This window comes from Strix aluco, chromosome 30 (genome assembly GCF_031877795.1).
Source record: "Strix aluco isolate bStrAlu1 chromosome 30, bStrAlu1.hap1, whole genome shotgun sequence".
Lineage (NCBI taxonomy): Eukaryota > Metazoa > Chordata > Aves > Strigiformes > Strigidae > Strix > Strix aluco.
Genome location: NC_133960.1, coordinates 1,170,722 through 1,191,285, shown reverse-complemented (window position 1 = coordinate 1,191,285; position 20,564 = coordinate 1,170,722). Strand labels below are relative to the sequence as shown.

The 20,564-nt window shown below is 58.2% G+C and overlaps 2 protein-coding genes across 4 annotated transcripts; both read right to left on the bottom strand.

Annotated features, from left to right (window-relative positions):
• Positions 1-134: 134 nt before the first annotated feature.
• On the bottom strand, positions 135-14,463 carry PRPF3 (pre-mRNA processing factor 3). 2 transcript variants are annotated; one of them, XM_074809330.1, is made up of 17 exons: positions 14,337-14,463; positions 13,687-13,768; positions 12,067-12,248; positions 11,178-11,308; positions 7,750-7,896; positions 7,260-7,343; positions 6,929-7,149; positions 5,458-5,764; positions 4,596-4,762; positions 3,916-3,998; positions 3,221-3,364; positions 2,843-2,942; positions 2,187-2,300; positions 1,544-1,662; positions 899-982; positions 721-782; positions 135-403 (listed from the first exon to the last, which is right to left on the bottom strand). In XM_074809330.1, exons 3-17 carry the CDS (start codon positions 12,209-12,211, stop codon positions 257-259), a joined length of 2,055 nt encoding a protein of 684 aa, XP_074665431.1. In that variant the 5' UTR covers positions 12,212-12,248; positions 13,687-13,768; positions 14,337-14,463; the 3' UTR covers positions 135-256. The 2 variants fall into 2 exon arrangements, with proteins under 2 accessions (XP_074665431.1, XP_074665432.1); XM_074809331.1 differs by lacking the exons at positions 13,687-13,768; positions 14,337-14,463 and adding an exon at positions 12,802-13,189.
• A 208-nt stretch (positions 14,464-14,671) lies between these two features.
• On the bottom strand, positions 14,672-16,924 carry MRPS21 (mitochondrial ribosomal protein S21). Of its 2 annotated transcripts, none has more exons than XM_074809262.1 (3): positions 16,841-16,924; positions 16,524-16,622; positions 14,672-14,900 (listed from the first exon to the last, which is right to left on the bottom strand). In XM_074809262.1, exons 2-3 carry the CDS (start codon positions 16,604-16,606, stop codon positions 14,717-14,719), a joined length of 267 nt encoding a protein of 88 aa, XP_074665363.1. In that variant the 5' UTR covers positions 16,607-16,622; positions 16,841-16,924; the 3' UTR covers positions 14,672-14,716. The 2 variants fall into 2 exon arrangements, with proteins under 2 accessions (XP_074665363.1, XP_074665362.1); XM_074809261.1 differs by having other exon boundaries at positions 16,524-16,619; positions 16,841-16,914.
• Positions 16,925-20,564: the final 3,640 nt, after the last annotated feature.

The following is a 20,564-nucleotide window of genomic DNA, read 5'->3' as shown; positions in this document are numbered from 1 at the left end:
TGCCACCGCCAGACCCCCCGCTTCCCTCAAAGCCCCCCCTGTCAGCAGGTGTCCGTCCCGCCCCCCCCCCCCGCTTCAGCAAAACGCCGTCACCCCCCCACCTCCCTTTACCCCGAAAACAAGCATAACGGTGATTTGTTTTAAAAAATATGTCTTTAATCGGTGTGCTGAGGAAGAGCAAGGGGAGGAAGGGGCTGTCCGAGATCCGGTGGGGGGGTTGTGGGGCGAGGAGGGGGGCAGCGGCAGCCCCCTCCCCTCAGTCTGTGGACTCCAGCACGGACTCGCTGAGGGCCAGGTCCCAATAGTGCTCCGCCGCGTGCTTCTTAAAGTGCTCCCGGGCCATGTTCTCTGTGGGGCACTGCTTAAATTTCATTTCACCAAAGCTGCGGTCCTTCGCTGTGCCCTGGGAGGAGAAAGCAGATGGTTTATGACCCCATCTCTAGGGGAAAAAAGTCCCAGGAAACGCTGCTCCCAGTGACTTGGGGAAAACAAATATTTTTATTTTTCCAGGCTGAGGTGTGACTAGAGGGGGCGCTGCAAAAGCGCCGCGTGGGGAAGGCGCTCCCAGCGCTGCTACAGCTCAAGAAATGTTACGGAAAGAGTCAGAGCAGCAGGTTCGTGCGCGAGCCAAAGCCTCAGAACGTCATTTCTCCCCCAGACAGGGCTCGCTTCCCTCCAGCCTGAGCCCCCCCCCAGTCTTGAATTACGCCCACAACTCACCTCCCAAACCAGAGAGCATTTGTTTGTTTTCTTAACAGACTCCTCGTCGGACTCATCATCATCTGAAAGAAAAAAAAAACCACCAATAAAAGCCAATTTTAGTGCTGAAGGCAGAGGAAGAGCGGGGAGCTCCACTGCCATTTCACACACACCCCCCCGCACGCAGTTTTACACTTACCCTCTCCCTTTGTGTTCGATGTTTGCTCGTCCCATTTTATTCGATGAAGCATAAGACGTTTGAATTTCTTCTGTGCTTTTGGGCCTGGGGAAGAACCGAGACTCAAAGTTCACAAAAAGTCCTTTAACCTTCAGTTTTTAGGAAGTTCTAAAAAGCAGCGGAAGTCAAACAACACCCAGAAACACTTCCCAGCAGACCAGGCCGATCCAGCGCTAATATCCCCGGGGTGGCCCAGCCTTTCCCACATCCTTCGGCGTGGTACTCAGCTCTCAGCCACCTCGGGATTTCCTGCTGCCAAACAGGCTCTTCAACACCTCACAAAAATGACTTAGAAGAGCACAAGGCGTGAGGAACCGTGCCAGACTGAGCGCTGAGGCTCTCCTCGCTCTAAGCATCCGCTCAGAGCATCAAGGATTCAAACCAAGTGCTTTTCCCTTCGACAGCGCTGGGTTTTCTAACTGGATTACAGTGCACTCTGCAGTCAGCGCTAACCCCGTTAGAGCCGTAATTAAGGGAGTTTCAAACAGCCTCCTTCCTTCCTTGCCCTTCCCTAACCCTCAGCCAACCGTTTTCACAGTAATTTTTGCTCGAGGCAAGCTTTTGAATGCTACGCTGTGACCAGAAGCCCGCCTCAGAAGTCCTCACCTCCTTCTACGACGACCACGTTGACATCTTTGTGTAAAACCACCACGCCTGTTAAGTACAGCTGGCCAGCGTTCGCCTCGATTTTGAATTTTTTTGCTGGATTGCTCAAGTTTCTGACCCTTAGGATAAAAAAAAAAAAAAACAAACGTTTGCAGAAAACCAGAAATATTATCACCAGACATAAGAGCTCCCTACTCTGGGTCCAGCGTTTCCTCCTCCAGCTCCTCAGGGGCTTCACCCACACCTCGAAATGACGCCTGTTTGTTACTGGACTGTGTCTGTCCCATTCTCATTTGATTTTGCTCTTGGAAATGTCTTCATTTCTGGACATCAACGTACCAGGTCAGCTCTGACAGCTGGGAAATGGCTCTCCCCATCGTTCAGCTCAAACGTTCCAACCTTGCCCCGTGGTTTTAGTGCTCGGCTGTAACAGGATGAGTTAAGGGACGTGGTTTTTGGGACAGTGGAATTGCTACAGGCCGGGATTCTTTAATGCTTGATGGAAACCTGAGGAGCGGGTGCACAGTCCTGCTACTGAAGGCTGCTCCTCTCTATCAGCACGTTTCTATAGGGCCTTTGTCAGGTGTATTTAGCAAGAGGCCTACGGTGAACCACCACAAAGAGCAGCCAGCCCAGCCCTCACCTGTACACAGCTATGTGAACTCCCTGCGAAACGTCTTCTTTCAGCTTTTTAACCTTCTTCGCTTTTCGCTGTTCTGCCGTGAGCTTTCTCGCAGCGTTTGCTTCTTCATGAGCTCTGGATGCAAAAAGAGAGACGCAGCAATAAGCAAAACGCAGCCTGTGGTGTTACCTGTTACGGCATCGGAACGGCTCCTTCTCTTCCTAAGCACAGAATATGTTCCACACATCCCAAAGCAGCTGCAACTCCTGCCCAGATTTCTGCCTGAACTAAAAGCACGTGGGCTTTTTTTAATCCAGTCACCAGTCCAATTCATCCTCGGTCTCTTCCCTGGAAGCACTAATTAGTAACAACCGCAATGACGATCATCATCATGCTAAGAAACTCGTTTAATACAGGGCACGAGGCCACTCTCCAGTGGCAAGAGATCACCCCAAGACCCCGCTCCCCCCACGGGCCTTGGGAGCGGGGGGGGGGGTCATTCAAGGCAGCTGAAATAGGCTACAAGACCAACAGGCAGAAAAATCACACTGCTTCTGCTTCCCTGCATCGGTTCAAGGATTCTGTTGTGTACAAACACAACATCAGTGCTAAATCCATCTAAAAATTACAAAAGAAAAAAAACAAACAAAAAATAAAAGGTACAACGTGCCACCTACTTCTGTCTCTTCGCCATCTGCGCTCTAACGTGAGCTTCGACTTTTGTGGGGTCCTGAACAGCTTCTGTCCCCAGTACTCGCATCAAGTTCGAAATTCTTACTGCAAGGGAAACGGGAGAGGAGCTGTGAGAGGCTCCTGCCAGACACCGGTTTGCCGGTAAAGCACGGGAACACCAGGCTGGCTCGCAGGCTCGTACACCGACTGTATGGGGAGGTACCGACTCACACCGACACACAGATCCCTGCGCTCCCGTGGAGGCTGTGCCGTGGCCTTCCCAGCCACGTCCACGCGTGGCCCGCGCCGCTGGTGTGATGGCTACGAGCCCGCGTTAGCCCGGAGCTCTGCCGGCAGCTGCCCGCCCCGGAGCTGTCATTTACCTTTGGGCTCTGGCGGTGGCATCAGGCCCAGCCTGACTTTCTCCTGCAGTTCCTTCTGGGCTTCTCTCCGAGTCTGTCGCCGTAATTTCTTCTGCTCTTTCTTAGTTAAATAAACACCCAGGGTCACTGGTGTGTCGCTGTCCACTGGGAAGAGAAACGAGGCAAAAAACCCATAAATCTGCTTTTGAAGAAGAGAAAATACCGCCTGCAACCGCTACACCTGTACCACGCTGTTACAGCCACACTTGATCGACAAACCCGACCTCTGCGGCGCTGCAGGCACCAAAACACGGAACCAGGAAAACGCGTTTTGGCTATTTTTTGATTTTACTGAAAAGTAAAAATACTCCGTGGTTATTTTAATGTCCTTTTTTCAGGGCAAGAAGGTCAAAACCGACCTGCCGGAGGTTAAGGAGCTTGTGTCTGCACCACCACCCCAGCGAGCGCCGAGCAGGCCGTCGGCAGGTAAGCACTACACATTTTAGATCAAGTTTTAAAAAACAGGGAGGGACTCTCCCTCCCAATTTCAGCTGTCTTCGCAGAGCTTTCAGCCTTATCTTTGCACAATTTCCTCTCACACGGACAAGACACGCTGGGCTGCAGTGCCACGAGTGGTTCACCCCACCAAGCAACAGCCGCTCAGAGTATTTTGTCTCGAGTTTAAACAGCAAATTTGACCAAAACTGGGGCAGTACCTGGTGGGTTGAGCTGCGCCGGGTGCTCCACAAGGTTTGTGATCCCAAAGTACTCGTCTCTCTTTGAAGACGTTCCACCTTTTCTAGAAAGGAGAGAGTTGGGCGTCATTGCAAACCTCCCAGCCCGAATTCCTGCGTTCCCTTAAACACAAGCCATGGAAAAAAATTAAATATATAAACACACTTCCCTTGGGCCAGCCATGGTGGGGGTGTGACACACACAAAGCCCAACCCAAAGCACAGATCAGAGCTCGATGTGCTGGAGGAGACACGCAGTGACGCAGTATTAACGTGCAGGTGTCTCCCCCAGTGGAATATCCACCCACAGTCCATGGTTAGGAGGAAGGCTTCCCACAACTCTACCGTCAGACTTGTACACACCCTTGAAAAAACACCCAACACACCAACTCTGGGCTGAAAAAAATCCCTCTAACTTCACAGCAGCCATTTTCTCGGTCGCGGGGGGAACACTGCCTCCAACGAGGGAGAAAGGCAGCTGCCCGCCACCAGCTCCAAGAGAGACTTTGGGAGCAAACCTAGTGCCCCCCTGGGTGTGGGAGACGAGGGAGGTGGAATTTAATTTACCCAAGTGCTCAACAGACCAGCGCGTTACCCCCGGGAAGCTCCCCGTGTTTCCTCCTGCAGCACAACGATCAAAACCGGGCAAGTGAACTACTTACAAGTCAAGGCCGTTGGGGATGATGTAGGAGTCCCACCACTCTATCTCTGGGATCTCCCCCTCTTTCAGCTCCTTCTTTGGGGTAATCAGAGCCAATTTGGTGGAAGTGTGTATCCCCGTCTTCCTGGCGGCCTGCGAGATCTCTGCCTGCAGTTTTTCTAGTTGAGCCTGAGAACGGGGAGAAGAAAATGGCACATAAAGGTCATTCCAAAATAGCACAACCTTCAGGAAAAGCACAATACGTATGCACCTGCTGATTTATTGATGGGGTTTTGTTTTAAACAATCGGAAGCAGACCACAGAAGAAACCACACCGCACGTGACGGCAGAGTGCTTTTGCCGAAGCTCACAAACTTGCCAAAAATCTGGTCTTGTTACTGAGCCTTCTAGGAGCACGGAACGATCCCAGAGGAATGTCTCCCTAGGCATCCTACCCCCGGACTTTTCTGTCTAATGAAGCTCTTCTCTCCCCTTCTCCCCAGGAACTCAGGCATTTCACCAAGATTCCTTTAAACCTCCACCTCTAGGGTGATCATTTCTGCGGAAAGAACACTCAGCCAAAAAATGATCTATTCTCTTTGGAAATTTTCAAACTTTTGTCAAAAAAAAAAATAGATTTTTGTCTTTTCATCAAGTGAAGACAGCTGTAAGAAAACACTTTCCACACACACGTTCTAATTCGAACGCCTGCCTTTCCAACGAGAACAGTGTTGACAGAAAAGTTTCAGGTGACTTTACTGAAAAGCTTCTTCCTCAAAGCCAACACAGCATCCCTTCACATCCCAGGAGAGGAGAATCAGCTCCCATCCCGAACCGAACCCTCACTTCTGTGCTGTCAGTTAGCATGGCAAGACCTCAAATACCTTCGTTCGCAACCTCTGGGCAATTTTCTCAAATTTGCCTTTTTCATGGAACTTAAAGGTGCGTTTCTGACGCTGGGCTGGGGTTATGGAGACCCGGGGGTCAAAGTAAGTGTTCGACTCCATATCTTCCGAGGGCTTTTCTTTAAGCTGCTGTTTGAACTGCTCCCTCTTCACAGCTCTGATGTTTGCTTTTAGGGTTGGCATGCGGTGAGTCAACTCAATCTCTTTACCAGTCGCATCAACAGTTCGGCCTTGCTCATCCAAGATCAGTGGCGTAGGCTTTGTCTGATCCTTCAGCTCCACTTTCCTGGTGGCAAGACAAGATTACGCTGCGTTAAAATGTGAGTACAGCAACAACTGACGCGCTGGAGAGGTGGGACGTGCCAACCTCACGGAGCTCAACAAGGCCAAGGGCAAGGTCCTGCCCACGGGTCGGGGCGATCCCCAGCACAAACTCAGGCTGGGCGAGGAGTGGCTGGAGAGCAGCCCCGAGGAGAAGGACTTGGAGGGGGCTGGGGGGTGGAAAACTGCCTGTGAGCCAGCAACGGGCGCTGGCAGCCCAGAAAGCCACCCGTGTGCTGGGCTGCACCCAGAGCAGTGTGGGCAGCAGGGCGAGGGGGGGATTCTCCCCCTCTGCTCCGCTCTGTGAGACCCCCCTGCAGTGCTGGGTCCAGCTCTGGGGGCACCAACAGCAGAAGGACACGGACCTGCTCGAGCGGGGCCAGAGGAGGCCACGAAGATGCTCGGGGGGCTGGAGCACCCCCCTGTGAGGACGGGCTGAGAGAGTTGGGGGGTTCAGCTGGAGAAGAGAAGGCTCTGGGGAGACCTTAGAGCGGCCTCCCAGGACTGAAAGGGGCTACAGGAAAGGGGGGAGGGACTCTTGATCAGGGAGGAGGGATAGGACGAGGGGGAACGGGTTTAAACTGAGAGAGGGGAGACTTAGGTGAGATCTAAGGCAGAAATTCTTCCCTGGGAGGGGGGTGAGGCCCTGGCACAGGCTGCCCAGAGAAGCTGTGGCTGCCCCCTCCCTGGAAGGGTTCAAGGCCAGGTTGGACGGGGCTTTGGGCAACCTGGGCTAGTGGAAGGTGGCCCTGCCCGGGGCAGGGGGGTGGGACTGGATGGGCTGCAAGGTCCCTCCCAACCCAAACCAGTCCGCGGTTCTAACTCAAAGGAAACATGAGCCTTCTTTCCATGGTAAGCACCAAACCAGCCCACGATTTGTGAAAAGGATCCTCATAAGTTTAAGTCTCATCTGTGCTGCCAGAAGGGACTCAAATCCCATGTGCACAAGATGGGAGAGTCTCACCCAAGGAAGGAGCATCCTCCATTTCACCATTTTATAATAAAATTTACTCCTTCAGCAGCCGTTAAGGCCACTGCTAGGGAACCAGCAGTGCTGGAGAAGCCTCTGCTCAGCCCCTCCGTCGGCATTACACCCATCAGGACTAGTTGCCCAGCGGCAGGTACTCACGGCGGCGCGATGCCCATGGCGTGCAGGTTGGCCAGCCCCACCATGTTGGCGTTGCCGATGAGCCCCGGTTTCAAGGCCAGCTGAGCCTGGATTCGGGCCTGCAGCTCCGCCGCTTTCCTGGCCTTCTCAATGGCATCGTTCATGAACGTTGCTGCCTGGGAGGGCTGGATCGTGTTGCCGATGGGGAGACGCTCCGATTGGGATGAAGAAGAAATTTTGGGCTGTTGACAAAGAAGGGAGGTTTGTTACGTGCCTGTTTCAGCACACGGAAGTCAACATGTCATAGCAGAAACGGGGATCACGGGATCTGGCTGCTGTCTCCGGTAGGTACCTGCGGTGTTGGAGGACTGATGAAACTCAGCTGCTTTTTCCTCTCTTCAATCTGCCGGGTGGCTGCCTCCATCATCTGTTTGATCTGCAGGGAGAGAATCAGACAGTGAATTTTCCTTCCTTCTGTCAGGGGAGAAGGGGTCCTCAGCACCCTTTTACAGCTGCAAACACACGCAAACCAGCTTAGTGAGAACAGAGTATCAAACTGCTCTAATTAACAACCTCCAGCTGTAGAGCAGGAATCTAACAGCGCAGACACTCTCTACCAAGACCATTTACTCCAAGAGAACATCCAAACTTTCCTCAATCGAAGGCTTCGCGTCATCGTTAGCCGAATGCGAGGGGAGCGCGGGCAGCGATTGCGGCAAACAAAGGACAGTTGCCATTTGCTTGCTCAGCTTGTGGTATGAATTAAGATAAACACTAAACCACGCTGGGATTCAAGATCTCGGGCATGGGCAGAGCTCACGTAACAGCCTAGTTAAACTGACCTGGAGCTTGGTCAGCATCCCAGGGCTCTCTGAGGGCGGGCCCGGAATGACCTCGGGTTCATCCTCAACCTCCTCGAATCGCGGTATGCGCCGCTTCTTGACGCCGGAAGATTCCTTGGACACCTCAGAGTCATCACCAAATACATCCTAACGTAAAAGAGAAGGAGAAAACTGCGGTTAAAAACAAAGAGTTCTCCTCAGGGCCAGCGTTTTGAGATGAGAAACCACCAGGTGGCTCAGATCCTCACTCCGCTGTGCTTCGGAGCTTCCAGGGCAGCGCTCGCAGGCTGATCTAGGAAGCCTGTGCCCTGCTCCCCCACCAGAGGAGCATCACTGATGATCCATCCAAGGGCGTGAAGGACACGAGACACGACAGGGACGTGCCTGTGTAAAAGCCACCATCATTTAAACTGCAACAGGGGAGGTTCAGACTGGACATGAGGAAAAAATTTTTCCCAGAAAGAGTGGCCAGAATAGGCTGCCCAGGGAGGGGGTGGAGTCCCCACCCCTGGGTGTGTTTAAGGGCCGTTTGGATGAGCTGTGGGGGGATGTGGGGTAGGGGAGAGCTTTGTAGAGTCGGGCTGAGGGTTGGACTCGATGATCCCAAGGGTCTTTTCCAACCTGAATGATTCTGTCATTGTTCTCTCAGACGGTCAAAGGTTTTCTGGCACCAAGGAGATTTAAGGTCTCGCTCAGCTACCCAGAGAGATGGAAAAAGCTTCCCCACGAGCTGACCTGCCTCAGGGTAAAATTGTTTCTGTGTCTTCCACCAACTTCAGAGGGTGAAGGAAGCTGTGCTGTCTGACCACGGCCTCCCCAAAAGGACCCAGGGCAGGTCGGGACACCCACAGCATTCCCTCACGCTCCCACCCAGCCGACTCCAGCTTGGATCCAAAGACGCTGAGCTCCAAACCGAGCAGCCCCGGTGAATCCCAGCTCAGCGAGCGGGCGGAGCAACGACCACGCCGATGGGACCAAACCAAAGGCTGTTCAAGCTCTGTTCTACACGGAGCTCTGCTCAAGCACGGCTCAGCTCATGAGACTGCAGCCACGGATTTCATCTAGTCAGTGCCTGGTTTGTGTGAGGTAAACTGGATCTGTCCGTGCAACCGTGTTACTGTAGTGTGCGCGTCAAGGTGTTATTTGAAAAGAAAATATACACACCGGTTGTAAGCGTTAGTTGCAATCCCTTCTTCACTATAACGGTTCATATTCTACAAGGACACTTCCTCATCCAGACACAGGTACTTCTTGGAAAACCTACAAGTTCAAGAGAAAGGACTTGCCCATAGTATAAAGTGTGTAAACCATTACGTTTTAGTTCCTGAAACTTCCCAAGCAACGACCTACCCCACAAGAGTTAACCAAGGAGAGAGAAGGCAGCGTGCTGAAGACAGCTAACACGACCAGTGAGTAGCATTCCGAATTAATCCACTGCTTGTTGCTACAAGATCTAAGCGTGCGAGTACAAACTTAACTCTAAAACCTGCACTGGGGTGTGTGTGTGTGGGGGGGAAGTCAGTCTGCAAGTATGACCACGATCTGACAACCTGCCTAGAGCAGCTCGTGTTACAGCAGGGTCAGGACACATCTAGACCTTGATGGAGCTCCAAGAAAGATGATTCTGGAGATAGGGGTCGATGATTTGGCAGGCGGGACACGCCTGTCCCCACGCCAGGAGCCAAGAGGATAGATCTGCTCTGCCACTTCCCAGCTGCTTTCGGGTTAGTGGGGAAGCTGAGAACACCGGCAGCTGTCTGAAGTCGTGCGAGACACCCCAGCGGACGCTTCGGTGGAGAAGGATCATCTGGTCCACAGCCAGCCCCATCCCTGCTCCGCTCTGCCAGTGCGAGAGCCCCTCTGCCACAGGCTGCCGCTCCCTCCCCTCCCGCTGTCCTGCAGCGCACTGGCCACGGCCACGAGGAAGAGGAGAGGCCAAGCCACGAGGAAAACGGGCACGATCTGAGCTCAACTTGCGAAGAAAAGCAGAATCCAGGCGCTTGAGCTGCGCCACGGGGCCGGCAAGAGTCGCCGCGCCAGGCTGCAGCCTGCAACCCCGCCACCACGAAGCGCCAAGCAGCGACGGGATGGACGACGTCGCCGGCTCTCCGCCACCTCCCCAAGAGGTTCAAAAGCAAGAGGGGAGCAGCTGGGATCCACAGCCTGGCCAAAACCTCGCTTTCGAATGGCAGCTGTGCCAGCCCAACGCCCAAATTAAAGCAGAAGAAAATACTTGAAAGATGCTTATTGGCACCAAGAAAGCTGCAGAAGACTTGAGGTCATTTTAAGCTACCGCCGCTCTCAGGGGGCGGCAACGTGTCAACCCAAACCTCTCCAGATCAGTAAACCAGGCTGCACCGCTGCTCCTCGGGCTGTACCAGCTCTGCGGGACAGAAGCTGCTTTACCACTTTGTTAACGGGTGACCCGGACCCGGAGGAGACCCTTTCTGGCAGCAGTTAAAGCCTCAGGCAGACAGTGGGAGAAAAAGCAACTTTCTAACAGAAATTAGAGAGTGGAGGCAGCTGTCTCCCAACACACCTGAAGAGATCCAAATCCTGAACAGGATTGTTCTAGTTAACCGAGGTTAAGTGATGATTAAAAATAGAGAAACACAGATTGCCATAAAATAGGAACCTCAGAAAAAGTGAAAGGAAACTTACTTTGTAAGCGGGGAGCAGGATGGAGAGTAGCCCCTTTTAAACTCGGTATGCGAGTGATGGAAAAAATGCAATTCCAGAAGATGGCGAGGGAAGTCTTCAAGAGAAGAAAGGAGGTGAAAACAGGTTTGGATGCGTGAGACTTCCACCATCCCAGACAAGCGTTAGATGGGAGAAACACCAGAGAGCTATTAAATCCCTGCTGTCATTAACCTTCTGCTACGGCAGGGGTTGTCAAAAAAAATCACCCTCTGTTGATTCCGGATGGAAGAAGAGAATGAAAACCCATCAGATCACCCACCAGATAGTCCCACTCGCTGGCTGACGGGGAGAACTGGCCGGCAGAGTGAAACGGGGCAAATCCGGGCAAGGAAGAACAAGGGGAAGTTGCTGGGAGCTGGGAGCACCTACCCCAGGCTCCCAGTGCAAACCCAGCCCTGCCAAGGCTGGTTAAAAAGGACGAAAGGAAACCAAGAGACAGAGCCCTGTGGAGTTACTCAGCTGCACAAGCCTAGTAGAGATGGTGAAAGAAATCAAAAGCCCAAGTTTCCACCAAGGAGAGCACAGCGCTACCTCATCCGAAGGTAAAGAGAACCGAAAGGTAAAGGCTCACACACTTCATCATGGAGAAGGGTCTTTTCTCTTGAACTTTAAGCATTACGAGATGTACCTCTCTGGAAGAGGAAAGTGTGGCAGAGTAACCAGTGCTGCCTCCACGGCCACCAAACCACAGGAAAAAAAAAAAAAGGCAATCAATAATCAATAATCACCTTCAGCTCTCGCTTCCGGTTCCGGTCGCTGTTGGATTTGGAGTGCCTGGAGCTTCGTCCTTCCTCCACCGCCTCAAAGAGCTTGTCCACAAAGCGCAGGGTGGAATCGTCAAGAAAAGGTTTGAGGTGGTCTGGAAAATTCAGAATTCATTGTTTAGGATGAGGAGGAGAACGGAGAATTCGCAGAGACTTCTGCGAAGCTGTAAAACTCTTAAAGGTGGATTCCAGCCCACTAATGCAGCGGGGCCTGCGGCCTGGGCTCCGGAAGCCTCCGGGATCTGCGGATCCTGTTGTCAGGAGCTTTAAACTCTGAAGGATTAAGGGAGTCCAGGCCTCGACTAGAAAAAAAATTAGGGCTCTAACGGCTAAAAAAAAGTAAAGCCACAGCTTAAATTATCATTTTTAATTCCTTTAGAAAAAGAGGCCTTCAATTAATTTTTACTTCCTCAGTTTTTGTGACATATTCCAAGGCTTCTGACCGTGTCTCACCTGTCTGTGTGGATTTGCACGTACTCACCTCTGCCTCATCGAGGCTCAGTCAGCATCACCCCTGGGGGTTCACCTGCACATCCACTTGAGAGCTACCAGGTTTGGGAGGGGGTTTCTTTATAAAACTAGCTCAACCCAAACCAGATCTCACACCTGCAAGGATGGCATCCGCCCCCCAGGCACTGCCAGCCACCACCAGCAACGAAACCACGGCCTGCCACGCAGCTCACCGCCACCAGCAGTAAACCAGCCTTCCGGGATTAGAGGGAACAAGTTTAAATGTGATTTGAGGCTATTTCCAGGCTCTTTGAGGATTTTTGCGCCCCTATTTTCCCCATCAAGGGGTCTGACCACCTTTGCAAACAGCGGCAGGGTCAGGGTTGGAGCCCGCGGGACGTACCGGCCGCTTTCTTTTTGTCCATCCCCTTCCCGACGCAGTTGAGCGCTGCCGTCACCACGGTGGGCTCCGAGAAGCCCAGGACTCGCTTCACCGTCTTCTCGATCCATGGTTTCAGCTCGTCCAATTCCCTTTTGGAGAGCGACATCTTTGCCAGGAGCTGAAGCGAATTATTTTCCTCGTACCTGTAAAGAAGAGAGATGAGAAAACCACAGACTAGTAAAATAAAGTATCAGATAATCATTGCTTCGCTTTTCTCCTTCGTGAAAAAGCTTACAAGCGGTGAAAGCTCTCGGAGATGAATTTTGCTCCCGTATTTTTAAAACACAAGCTAAAATTAAACGAGGTACCCGTGGAGGAAGGGCCTCAGCAGCGAGGAGCCCGCGACCTGAGCGGACAAGCCGCAGCATCAGGCCCTGCGAAGGGGAATCGTGCTCTGCAGGGAAAGCCCTGAAATTCCTGCAGCCACCTGCCTTCCCTGACGGACCACGGAAGGACAGACGGCAAGCACCGCGCTGGTCCCGGATCAGGCTGCGCTTTCACACAGGGATCAGCCACAAACAGGACAAAAATGTTTGGTGTCGGGGCGTCCCTTCAGGCCTCTCTGAACTTCCCTCCATCGCGCCTCAAGACCCACAAGTCTGCGCTCGACGGTTTCCGAAGAGCGACGGCAAAGCTGCCTCGCACACCGCGAGCTAAAGAACCCTTCAAACGGGCACAGAAAAACCTCACACGCACCCTCTCACCCTTCGTCAGCCTCTTTCCCGTGAGGTTCAGGGACTACTTGGAACACGTTCCGCTTCACTGACACTTAAAAGCTCAGCGTGTGCCCGGCTGCCTCCGCGTTCGCTGCTTAAACCAGCGGCCGACGTTGGCGAACCCAAAATTACAGATTTTTCCGGGGAAAAAATTTCTGGCTGTGAATCGTCAGCAGATCTCACACTCTCAGTCCCAGTCTGCAGATGCAATAACGTTTAATTACGCGCCCAGGCCCTAATCTGATTTGGAAACCAAGTCTCCTTTATCTGGAAACAGGAGAAAATCTTCTTAAGGAAATTATGTTTGACCTCGGCGTTTCTTCCCCGCATAAAAAGGCCTGCAGAGCCCTGACGTTAACGTGGGTCTGTTTTAACAGAAATCCGATCAAATAGGGTTATCGCTCCTGAAACCAAGAATTAAGAGCCTGGGCGTTAGTTTTAAGGAAATATTTCTCAATTTAGGGGCTGCAAACAGCAGCCAAGAGACGTAAATCAACAGGTTTAAAGCCCCAACGAGGGGGCTCACGCTCCCTCCGGAGAGCTCGTCCCTCTCTGCAGCCAAAAACCTGAAAATCTCCACGGCCGTTTACTTTTTACAGCAAGTTTCTCAGAGATATGTTCAAAAGTAGCATCAAATACAGCCCAAAAGAACATTATTATAAAATTTCACCTGTAAGTTCTGATTTTTTAGGACATAACGCTTCAGGACAAAGCCAGAGGTTCAAGACAAGTGGAAATAATTAATTACCACACACCGGACCGCGGGGGCTCGTGGGGTGGCAACGGAGAACCCGGTGGGGAAATAAAACCTGTGGCAGGTTTTTTTTTTTTATTTTTTTACATATATATATATATAGGCACTGACCGTCTTCACAACGTCACTTCCCAGAACAGTGAGAACCTGAAGGCGATGCTCCTGCGGCCCTGTCAGTCAGACAAACTGCTTCCTTCAGGGATTAAAAATGAAGGAAAAAAAAAAAAAAAAAAAAAGAGTTCAACTTTTTTGTTGTTTTATAATAAAAAGAGTAAACCTCGTAATTCCCGTGGAGGCTCCGGCCGCGAGCAGAGGCCGGTGTCACACACTTAAGGACGTGGCTCCACACGCCCGGTCGCCACCGAACCGCTCCAACTCGCCGCTGGGGACCCAGCCGGTCCCCGCCGAGCCCGGTCGCCTCCCGCACGGCCCCGGTTTCCCACCGCTACCGGAGGCGTGAGCTCCGGTTCTGCCCTCGCAGGCCGCCCCCCCCTCCTCCTCCTCCTCCTCCTCCTCCTCCCCCCCCCCCTCCCTCGACGTTTTCCGGCCTCCGGCAGGGCCCGCGGTTCCGGAGCTGCGAGCAGGGCCCCGGCCCGGGGGAGGCGGCACCAGCGCGGAGGTACCGCGGCGAACGGCTCCGCGCTGCCTGGACCCGGCACCCGGGGCCGCCTCAGCCGCGGCCTCCCCGGCGCTCCCCGCCCCTCAGGCGCATCCTCTCCCGCCCGCCGCTGCCCTCAGGGGCGGCCCCTCCCGTCCCTCACCGGAGCGCGCGGGGCGGGGCGCGGCCCCCGCAGGCCCCGGCCCGGTCGGTGGCAGCGGCGGCCCTGACGGCGACGGCACGTCGGGGCGGAAGCGGAAACGGCCGCGCGGCGCCTGCGCGCCCGCTCGCGCAGAGGATGCCGGGAAGGAGGAGGGCGGGGCTTAGCGAGCAGGGGCGGGAGCGCCCGTAAACCCCGCCCTCGTCACGTGACTACAGGGAAAAAAAAACACCACGCCCCCTTTCCCCGCCAGCGCGGGAACCGCCGCCTCATCCCGCGGGCAGCGAGGCCAATCCCCGTCACCGGCCGGAATTACATCAACCTCCATTAAAACGCGATTAAGGGGAGGGGCCTTTATTCGAGGGGGGGTGCTCAGCTCCCCGCTAGCAGCCCAGCCAGGGGTCCTGCCGGTTGGCCCGTGACAGGAAGCTGATCTTCCGCCCCATCTTCGGCGCGTTGTAGACCCGCCGACACGCCTCGTAGGCCAAGCGCTGCCGCCGCCGACACGGCTTCTCGTAGTACCGGCGCCGCCGCACCACCTCCACCAGCCCGTCCTGCGTCAGGATCCTGCGGGGGGGACAGGCCGGGTGAGATGGGCTGCGCCTCCCCCCCTCCCCTGCCCCCTAAGGAATCCCTCCCCTTTCTGCAAATGAGCTGAGAATGGATCGAAACTCAGGGGATTTAGTTTGCCTTCCGGCCAGGTTCTGTGGTGATTTGGTTGATTCATTCATTTTAATTTAATTAAATCGGGGTCTAAGCGGGTGTCGGGGCACAGAGCTGGTGGGAAAAGCCCCACGTGACCCTCCTGTCACTGCATGTGCCTCAGACACCTCAAGTGTAGAGAAGAGCCCCAGAAATCACAGACTGGTTTGGGTTGGGAGGGACCTTACAGCCCATCCAGTCCCACCCCTTGCCCCGGGCAGGGCCACCTTCCACTAGCCCAGGTTGCCCAAAGCCCCGTCCAACCTGGCCTTGACCCCTTCCAGGGAGGGGGCAGCCACAGCTTCTCTGGGCAGCCTGTGCCAGGGCCTCACCCCCCTCCCAGGGAAGAATTTCTGCCTTAGATCTCACCTAAATCTCCCCTCTCTCAGTTTAAACCCGTTCCCCTCGTCCTATCCCTCCCCCCTGATCAAGAGTCCCTCCCCCCTTTCCTGTAGCCCCTTTCAGCCCTGGGAGGCCGCTCTAAGGTCTCCCCAGATCCTTCTCTTCTCCAGCTGAACCCCCCAACTCTCTCAGCCCGTCCTCACAGGGGGGTGCTCCAGCCCCCCGAGCATCTTCGTGGCCTCCTCTGGCCCCGCTCGAGCAGGTCCGTGTCCTTCTGCTGTTGGTGCCCCCAGAGCTGGACCCAGCACTGCAGGGGGGTCTCCCAGAGCGGAGCAGAGGGGGAGAATCCCCCCCTCGCCCTGCTGCCCACACTGCTCTGGGTGCAGCCCAGCACACGGGTGGCTTTCTGGGCTGCCAGTGCCCGTTGCTGGCTCACAGGCAGTTTTCCACCCCCAGCCCCCCCAAGTCCTTCTCCTCGGGGCTGCTCTCCAGCCACTCCTCGCCCAGCCTGGGTTTGTGCTGGGGATCGCCCCGACCCGTGGGCAGGACCTTGCCCTTGGCCTTGTTGAGCTCCGTGAGGTTGGCACATCCCACCTCTCCAGCCTGCCCAGGCCCCGGGGATGGATGTTAAACCCCGCTCTCATGGTTTAACATCTCTCTCAAACTCATCGCCAGTCCCAACCCTGACCCCTGAGGATGTCACTTGTCACCGCTCTCCACTGGCACATCGAGCCACTGACCGCAGCTCCCCGGGTGTGACCCCCCGGCCAATTCCCTCCCCCCTGAGCGCTCCCTCCCCCCGATCCGCCTCTCCCCACCTTAGAGACTGGGATGTGGTGGGGGACAGCGGCAGATGCCGCAGCCCCGAACCCCATTCACCGCTCAAAGTGGCTGAGAACCCCCAATGATCGCACCACGGGGGGATTTTAGGAGGGGGCCCCCAGACAAGAACTAATTACACTGGGTTTAATTAACGTCATCGTTATGTCCGCCAGTCCTGAAGCTTAACGGGACCTTCCCAAACCCACCCCAGCGCGGTCACCGCCTCTTGGCCAAGCTCCAGAGCCTTAGAGAGGCCCCAGCGACCCCCCTGGGGTGCCCCCAGCCCCCCCCCGGGGTCCCCCCAGCCCCCCCCCAGCCCCTCACCTATTGAGAGCGCCATAGGCCGCCTCCACGTTGCCGTTCTGGACCATGACGGTGCGGCCCAGGAACCGGAGGTGGTTCGCCATGGCGGCCGCCGCTCTGCTGGGGGACGGGGACGGCGGGTGGGCCGGGGCCCCGCGCCCCCGGTGGGACCGGCTCCTCCCACCCCCCCACCAGGGAAACACGGCAGGACCCGCCCCCCGCTCCCCCCCCCCCCCCGGGCCTTCCCCCGTCACGGCCGGACCCGGCCGCGCCCTCCCCCGCCCCCGCAGACCCCCCCGGTCCCGTTCCGGGTCCCCGTCCCCGTCCCGGTGTCGCACCGGTCACGATCGCAACGGGACGTCCCGGAAGAGCCGCGGCCGCTCCACGCAGCGCCCCGGAACCGGAAGTCGGTGGCAGCAGCGCGCGGGGGGGCGGGGCTTAGCGTGGAGGGGGGGCGGGGTCACGGGGGGCAAAGGGCGAGGCTGGGATTTGGGGTACGGGGGCAGAGGTCAGGGGTCATGGGCAGGGACACGATGGGGGGGGCACCGGGCCTGGGGAGCCCCCCCCACCCCACCGCAGCGGGGGACAGGAGGGTCCGACCCCCCCCCAGGGGACAAACCCCCCCCCGGGGGACAGAGGACACCGGCACCGGGCGGCCCCGGCCGCTCCCGCGGCTTTTATTGCTTCCAGCAGGGCCGTGGGGTGGCCCCACACTGAGGGGGGGGACACACGACACACACACGCCACCCCGGCCCCCCCCCCCCGAAACACAACACGGGGGGGGGGGGGGGAAGGCACAAGCCCGGCGAGGGGGGCCAGCCCCCCGCCCCCTCCCCAGCACCGTGCGCCAAGGCACGACCGCCCCCCCCCCCCATTCCCCGGGTTTTGGGGCTCACCGAGGGGGGGTCTCAGAGCCCCCCGCCCGCCCGCAGGTCTCACTGTCCACCAGTTTTTTGTTAAAAAAAAAAATAACATCAAAAAAGGCAAAATCAAGAAATCAAGGAGAGACACAGCCCCCCCCCGCCCCCGACAGCTCGGGGAGGGGGTCACGCATCCGGTGCCGGGGGGGACGCGGGGGTCCCGGTCTGGGCGGGGTGGTGGCACCTGGGGTGCCCCCCTCGATGCGATGTCCCCACGGGGATGGAGGGGGGGGTGTCCGTGGGCAGGCGGCGGCAACGGGGAGCCCCGGGGGGGCCGGCGGGGGGGCGGCGGCGAAGGAGAGCGGAGGCGGGGGCCGGATCCTGCGGGGGGGGTTTGGGGGCGACGTGGGGGAACCAGACCCTCAGCATCCCCTCGACCTGCAGCAGCGTCCCCAGGTACCGGGCACTAGCGGGGGGAGGCAGAGAGAACCCCGTTATCCCACTGCTGGGGGGGGACACACACCACTCCATGAGGGGGTGTCCCCTTGCCCCCCCCCCTTGAGGATTTTTGGGGGGAACTCACCCCATTTCGGGTTTCTGCAGGACCCCGATGATGCGCTGGATCCGGTCCATGGCCACGCTCTGCTGGAAGCTGCTCAGCCCTGGGGAACCCCAAAAATCTGTGAGTTCTCCTTGAGGGGGGGGGGGGCTGGGGACAAAGAGGGGGGCGACTGGGGGGTGGGGGGCACCCACCTCTGTCATATCGCCCCCGTTTCAGCCCCTCCAGCAGCTCTGCCAGTGGCTGGATGAAGCCCCGCAGCTCCCGGCACTGCGAGGAAGAGGAGGAGGATGGCGGCTGGGCTGGATCCAGAGCGGGGAGGGGGTGTCGTGTCCCCCCCCCTCACCCCCCACCCCGCTTCAGGTGGGGGAAATTGAGGCAGAACTGGGAGAAGATGCATTTTTAGGGGACCAGGTATCGCCCCACCCTCCCATTTTGGGGCTTCTCCTCCGTTTTGCTAGCAAAAACTCACTTTTTGGGCAAAGAGGCGATCGCCGTCGCTGGGAGGGGCGTCCCCCCCATCCCCTTTTCGGGGTCGCTTCCCCCCGCGGGGTGACGGGGGCAATTCGGGGGGGGCTCGATCTGGGCCCCCCGGTCGCTTGCGGCTCCACTCAGGTTTGGGGGGTGCTGGGGGGGGGCCGCTGGCTTCGGCCTCGCTGTCGGAGGGGCCCCCCGGGCTGGAGGCGGGGGAGCCGCAGGAGCAGGCGCGGGCAGGGGGCTCCATGGTGGCGGGGGGGGCGGGGGGGCAGGGGAGGCCCCCCCAGAGAGGAGCCTCTCCCTGGGTTCAGCTCCTGAGGTGTCACCTGACTGAGGCTACCTGGGAGGGAAGAGAGAAAAAAAAGAGACAAAAAGTGGGGAAATTGGGAAAAAATGGGAAATAGAGAAACTGTCGCGTGTCCCCCCACCCCGATGCTGGGCACCACGATGCCCACCCGCTCCCAGGACTCCCCCCACCCCCAGCACAGGTACCCCCCCCCCCAGGCAGCACCAGGGGCCCCACCCAAGGTAGGGACCCCCCACCCCCAGCACTGCGACCCCCATAATCAGGACCAGGACCCCCCAACCGGCCCCAGGACACCCCCCCCCCCCCCCGCACTAAATCGGGACCCCCCCCAAGATCTTACTCCTCCCACCCAGGACCAAGACCAGGAGCCCCACCCAAGGTGGGGACCCCCCACCCCCAGCATTGTGACCCCCCATAACCAGGATCCCCCCCAGCCGGCCCCAGGACCCCCCCCCCCCCAAGATCGGGACACCCCCCCCCCCCCCCAGGACCAAGACCCTCCCCACCCAAGGTGGGGACCCCCCAGCACAGTGACCCCCATCACCAGGCCCAGGATCCCCCCAACCAGCCTCAGACCCCCCCCCGCCCAAAGACCAGGATCCTCCCCCCTGGACCAAGACCCCCCGCCCAGGGTGGGGACCCCCCAGCCCCGAGACACCCCCCCAGGACCCCTCTCCTCAGCACCGGGACCCCCCATCTGGTCCGCCCCCAGCGCCGGATCCCTCCACCCCCCCCTGCCCCGGACGGGGTCCCCCCGGCACCAGGACCCCCCCAGGACGGGGAAATCCCCCCCCCCGCGGTCCCGGGTCCCACCTGCTCCCGGCGGCGGTGCCGGCGGCCCCGTCCCGGTACCGGTATCGCCCCGGCTGCGGCGGCCCCACGCGGACACGTGCGCGGCCGCACGTGCCTCCCGCTGGGCCCCGCCCCTCCCGCGCTCCGATTGGTCACCGCTCCCCGGCAGCGGGCGGTACCTCTTCGCCTCGCCCCGCCCCCTAGCTCCCCATTGGTCCGCGCCGCCCAATGCGGAGGCCGCCCCTGCGCTGATTGGCCGGGAGGGTGGGGCCGAGGCCACGCCTCTCCATGTGGTGACGCGATGGGGGGGGGAGCGGCGCGGGACAGCGCCACCTGGCGGTAGGGGGTGCGTGCGCCCGGGGGTCCCAGGCCACGCCCCCGCATGGCCCCGCCCACGGTCGCCAGCCCGCCAATAGGCGTCGGCCCGAGCGTCGCGTCACGGCGGGGCGCGGCCAATGGGGTCGGAGGGGGGCGTGGCCTCGCCTCGGCGCCGTTACATAATGGCAGAGGGCGGGCGCGTGGGCCCCCACGTGGGGGCGGGCCGCAGCCGCGGAGTGCTCGCGGGGCGGGGGGGGGGGCACGAAGGAGGCGGGGCTGGGAAAAGGGGGCGGGGTCAGGGGGGCTCCTGCAGGGCCCGACCCAGGCCCCCCCCATCAGCCCCGCACCCCCCTCGACCCCCCCAAAGCCCTCCCACAACCGCAGGGCTCACAGCCCCCTCAAACCCCACAGACCCCCCTAAACCTCACTGCCCCCCCCACAACCCCAGAGCTCACGGCCCCCCCAAACCCCACAGACCCCCCCCAGCCCCCCCAAAGCCCCCCCACAACCCCAGAGCTCACAGCTCCCCCAAATCCCCCAGCCCCCCCCAGCCTCCCCACAACCCAGGGCTCACGGACCCCCCCAAACCGCACAGACCCCCCCCAAGTCCCACAGCCCCCCCCAAGGCCCCCCCCCCCCAATCTCAGGGCTCACAGCCCCCCAAATCCCACAGACCCCCCCAAGTCCCACAGCCCCCCCCAAGGCCCCCCCCCCCCAATCTCAGGGCTCACAGCCCCCCCAAATCCCAA